Raw genomic sequence first — 4391 nt, forward strand, 5'->3', positions numbered from 1 at the left:
GCCGCGGGCGGCGTCGCTCCGCTTCCCCGCTTCCCGCCCGCTCCGGCGGCTCCGCTCGGCTCGGGCTGCGCGGGCGCCGTGCCTGCCGCGCTCCCGTAGCCCGTCCGGGGGGAAGATCCCCGCTGCGTGCTGTGAGATTTGSCCTTATTGTGCCTGCCCGGAGCAGCCGCAGCTGGGATTGCAGCGTGCCCCAGATGAATCCTTGCAGTGCTGCTCTTGTCCCGTGGGGACGCGGCAGGCGAACAATAAGGGAGCGGGGCCTCCAGCCTGACCTGGCAGCAGCATAAAGCCCATAAACCCCTCAACCCCCTCTTATCTTTTGTGCCATCCAGGCAGCGCGTTAGACTCAGCGGCTGTGTCCCCTGTCTCGCAGGGCTTGCATTTTGCTCATGGGACTGGTAACTATCTCTGTTAAACGTTCCCCAGGGTAGCAGTGCTTTGACAACATGGGCAGGAAGATAGCGTGGGGCAGGAGAAAACCTGAGCCCTGCAATTGCGGAGGATCTTGCTTTGTAACAGCTTATCTGTCCTGGCAGCACCTTGGAGTATCTGTTGTGCAGCAACTTTCTCTGCTTGTGCCTTGTTTAGCCCTTCTTTCCTGCAGTGAGTGGTCTCGGAAGGGGACTGGCACCAAGCGGCACGGGTCCCTTTTCAAGGAGTCCCTTTGCTGCGGAAGGAGAGCCTTTATGGAAGGAGGTGGTGGAATAGCTGGTGCACTTTTGATTTTCGCGCAAGCTTTTGGTTCATGTGAAGTATTCACAACCTTTCAGGGAAAGCGTCTCCACCCATTGGTTCTGGTGGTGTGCGGAGGACAACATAAGCTCTCTTGTAACACTGTTTTGAAAACTGTTCTCTCCATTGCATCCTGACTACAGGAACGTAGTTGGGTTTCTATCGCATCCAACYCCACAATGGTGGTTATTAAAAGAAAAAACAAATGTCCGTAGCTGTCAAGGACTTTCGGTTCTCCGTTATCATTTATGCTGATACTTGCAGATATGAAAACTAGCTCACGACACAGCTTGCTTGTTTGTGAATCTGTATGTGACTGGAACTATGCAGCATAAGGATACTGGCCCTGCCTTWGTGTGTAGTGGGGCATGGAGGTGGCATCCTGGCTGCTGAAGTGTCTTTGGGTCAGGTAGGCAGCAGGTTGCTGGCAGCTGGTCAGGGGCCTGGAGGAATCTGGGTGATGCAAAGGAAATGTGGATATCTCTGCAGGTGAGGCAGAACTGGAGTTCAAGGGGGAAAGCTTGGAGTCCTTGAGGCAAGCTGTGAAGCAGGGGCTGGTGGAAACGGTTGGGTTGCAACCCTACGGCCTGAGACAGTGGTGAGAGGAGTGGGGCAATTGGGACCTGCTGGGAACGTAGCTCTTAAGTAAGAGAGTTCAGGTGTGATGGTGGGCCCCTCTAGTCTCATCCCTCTTATTGCTATCACCTTTGCTCGCTGCTCCTGGATGACCTTTTCTCCTGGAACCCAGGAGGATAAGCGGACATAGAGCTGTCACGTCCACCACTAGTGACAGAATGACCAGGCCTTTTCTCAGCCCAGCGGGATGTGGACTGCTCCGCATGGGCTGTGCGGACACCTTCCCTGCGCGCGAGAGTCCCTTTGTAAGGGTGCAGTGTRTGGCAGGTCTGCAACTGTAGCTGTGCGTGCGCCAAGTGTTTTGTTAATCTAAAATTAAGTCAGAAGCAGATGGCATTGCAGCTTTCGGAGAGACGTTAGTCTGATTGTACGGTAATGTGTGTGCTATGCTGCATGTGCTGGGCAAACAGTGAATTCTGTAGTAGCGGGGGGCGTGCAAAGTCTGGATGCTAAATTCTGCTGTTTCTAACTATTTAACACTGTGTCTTGTGATGCTACATCAGGTTGTTGCTTTGCATTTTATTATAGGCTTTGCACAAAAATATATCGGAGGAGGCAGGAGTTTGAAAACCTCTAAGTTACACTACTGCCTCTGTATTTTAAGTTCACATTGCAATAATTTTCCTGGGACACAAGGGTGTTTAAGATGTTAAAGACAGAGAGATTGGGAAGAAAACTGTTCTGCAGGAGAAACAATATTCAAAATGAGCATATTGTTCAGGCACACAGCTATTGGGACATGAAAGGAGAGTGGTCAGGTAGTGTGGAACTGCCTTGGTGTCTTCTGAGATTTCCACCAGTTACGAGTTCCCCTCTGAGTCTGTTGACAGGACAGGCCTCTGTGGTTGAGGAGAAGTTTGAACCTGGTGGAAAGTCAGAGGATATGCGGAACAGGGATGTGTGTTTGGGGAGGAAGTGTTGCTTCCTTCCTTTTTTTTGGTGTGATAAATCTTACCTATTTCTAAACCATTTCTCATACGGTGGGTTGGAGCAGGAGGGCCTGGGTAGGAGCAGTGCCTGAAGCAAGCTGTGCCTGTACTGATCCATTACAGTCCTGGGTCTGAGTTACTGTTGTTATTTCTCTTTACCGTATCTTGGGGAATGTGATGTGTTTTGGGATGTTTGTGTGGACAGAGCTTGCCAGTAAAGGGAACTGAAGGCAAAGGACTTCTGGTGGGTTTTACTGTGTGGCYGGTAGGAAGCCCTGAATTGCGTGGGTCCTCATGCAGATGTGGTGTGTGCTTTCCAAATGATGGCTGAGAAATGGACTGTTCGCTAAAACACTGCTTTTCAACAGGGTCTCCCTTGGGGTTCRATTTATTGGAAGTTCATTCAGCTTGGGGGTCTTCAGTAAAATCTGGAAAGCTCTCTTGGTGCCTCTGCAGAGCTTTCTTGTGTGGAAAAGGCTGTGTGTAACCTGAGGAAGAATAATGGTGAAGAGCTGTAACATTATTCTGCAGCAATGTGCTTTGTATGAGCTACAAGCCTAGGTGGTGTTTTGCACTGGTGCTGGTCTCCCTTTCTCTTCTGCCCATTGAAGAAACCATCTAATGTGTCTTTGACATGTGTTTATTCTTCTGGTGATGGCAGCCATAAAAAAACAAAAACAAAAAAACCTGGCAAACAACTGTTGTACGCAGGTTTTCCAGGAGTGTTAGTGACCATAATAGCCCAGCGAGGCAGGATGCTCTGTCCATCCATGTGCTGGGCCAGGCAATGYTGCCTTTCTGGGTGATTAACCTCAGCTAGCTCTGTCTTTCCAGATGTCTGAGAGTCATGGGCAYGGCTCTTCTTCTGGTGTACAGAAGTGTTTCTGAAATGCAAGTCCTTTCTTTTAGTCATCCCAGAAATGTGACTCAAACTTTTACTATCTGGGTGTRACTGCTGCATACAAGAAGGGATATGCCTACCTTTTTCTCACTTTTGTGCGTTGAAATGCTTTCCTTTGTGGAAGGACACACACCTGTGAAAACCAAGAATGATGTCCTCACAGCCTAATTGTAAGAGGACTAAACCTTTTTCCTCAGCTTCTCCACACTGAAAAATAGGAATTATTCCGTAGTGTGTTTTTGCTTTTTTGTTTTGTTTTTTTTTTATCCCCTCCTCCAAGCTCTCTTGAAGAAGCTATGGCAGAACACAGTACTGTCCTGTCTTACAGGGAACCTCATGAGGAGATAGCWGTGGGAACCGTGGAGAGGCTCTTTATAGGAAAAGAGTAGTCTAGGGAGAAAGCTTTGATTGAAAGGGGTCTGCTGGAATGAGAGACAGCCAGGATTGGTGCTCCCATTCGGAGTGGGTTTTGCTTTGCTTCCTGCCTTACTTGTCATGTAGTTGACAATGTTCATTTTAAACCTTGAACTGTAAAGTTGAGTATATGGGGGCAGAACTGCACATGGAGCAAATGTGAGCTGATGTCCCTGGGAGATACCAAGGAAGCCCATTTAACAGAGCTGGAAAAAGGCTATGCTGGAAATCAGAGGTTGTTTATCGGGTACTGCCTGAGCATCTCACATGCCAGCTTGCCTCTGTAGCTTGCCTGTTGGGTGAGGAAGCCTGAAGAGAATCCAAGTGCGTCCCCTTGACTTGAACAGGAGGTTCTTCCTGCAGGGATGTGACTGCTCTGCAGGCTGTGGGATGGCTCCATGGGGTGGGGGCTCTTGTACCAGCCCTGGTGAGGACATTCCCAGGGCAATGGAAAATGAGTGGGGTGAGGCTGTGGATTCACAGCAGCTGAGATGATCCTAACAGTTTGTTAGTGCCCCAGGCTGTGTGCTYCTCTCCCTGTGTCAGCTCCCATCTTCTCAGGATGATCTGTCTCACTATCAGCTTCCTGTGGGTTAATGAGCTGCAGTGGCTTGCAGAGGGGTCTGAATGCCAGAGCATGTAGGGTTAACAGCTCGGATGTGTGACCAGGAGGTACACAGCGAGGACTGGGACCTCCTGCTCAACAGCACCAAACTCTTGGATCAACCTGCTGCGTCTTGTGGAGCTGCATTCAAGCTTTGCGGGACCTGCTGGGGCAC

At 49.9% G+C, this 4391-nt stretch overlaps 1 protein-coding gene across 1 annotated transcript in view; it reads right to left on the minus strand.

Annotated features, from left to right (window-relative positions):
* The window catches only part of SEC22B (SEC22 homolog B, vesicle trafficking protein), a 14161-nt gene extending 10448 nt beyond the window's left edge, over positions 1 to 3713 (minus strand). Inside the window, exons 1-2 of the mRNA XM_026089165.1 lie at positions 3689 to 3713; positions 1317 to 1469 (exon numbers count right to left, since the gene is read on the minus strand). Coding sequence (XP_025944950.1) covers positions 1317 to 1469; positions 3689 to 3713 — 178 coding nt within the window. The remainder of the gene's footprint in view (positions 1 to 1316; positions 1470 to 3688) is intronic.
* Positions 3714 to 4391: the final 678 nt, after the last annotated feature.

This window comes from Apteryx rowi, unplaced genomic scaffold, assembly GCF_003343035.1.
Source record: "Apteryx rowi isolate R43461 unplaced genomic scaffold, aptRow1 scaffold_80, whole genome shotgun sequence".
In the NCBI taxonomy this organism is placed as follows: Eukaryota; Metazoa; Chordata; class Aves; order Apterygiformes; family Apterygidae; genus Apteryx; species Apteryx rowi.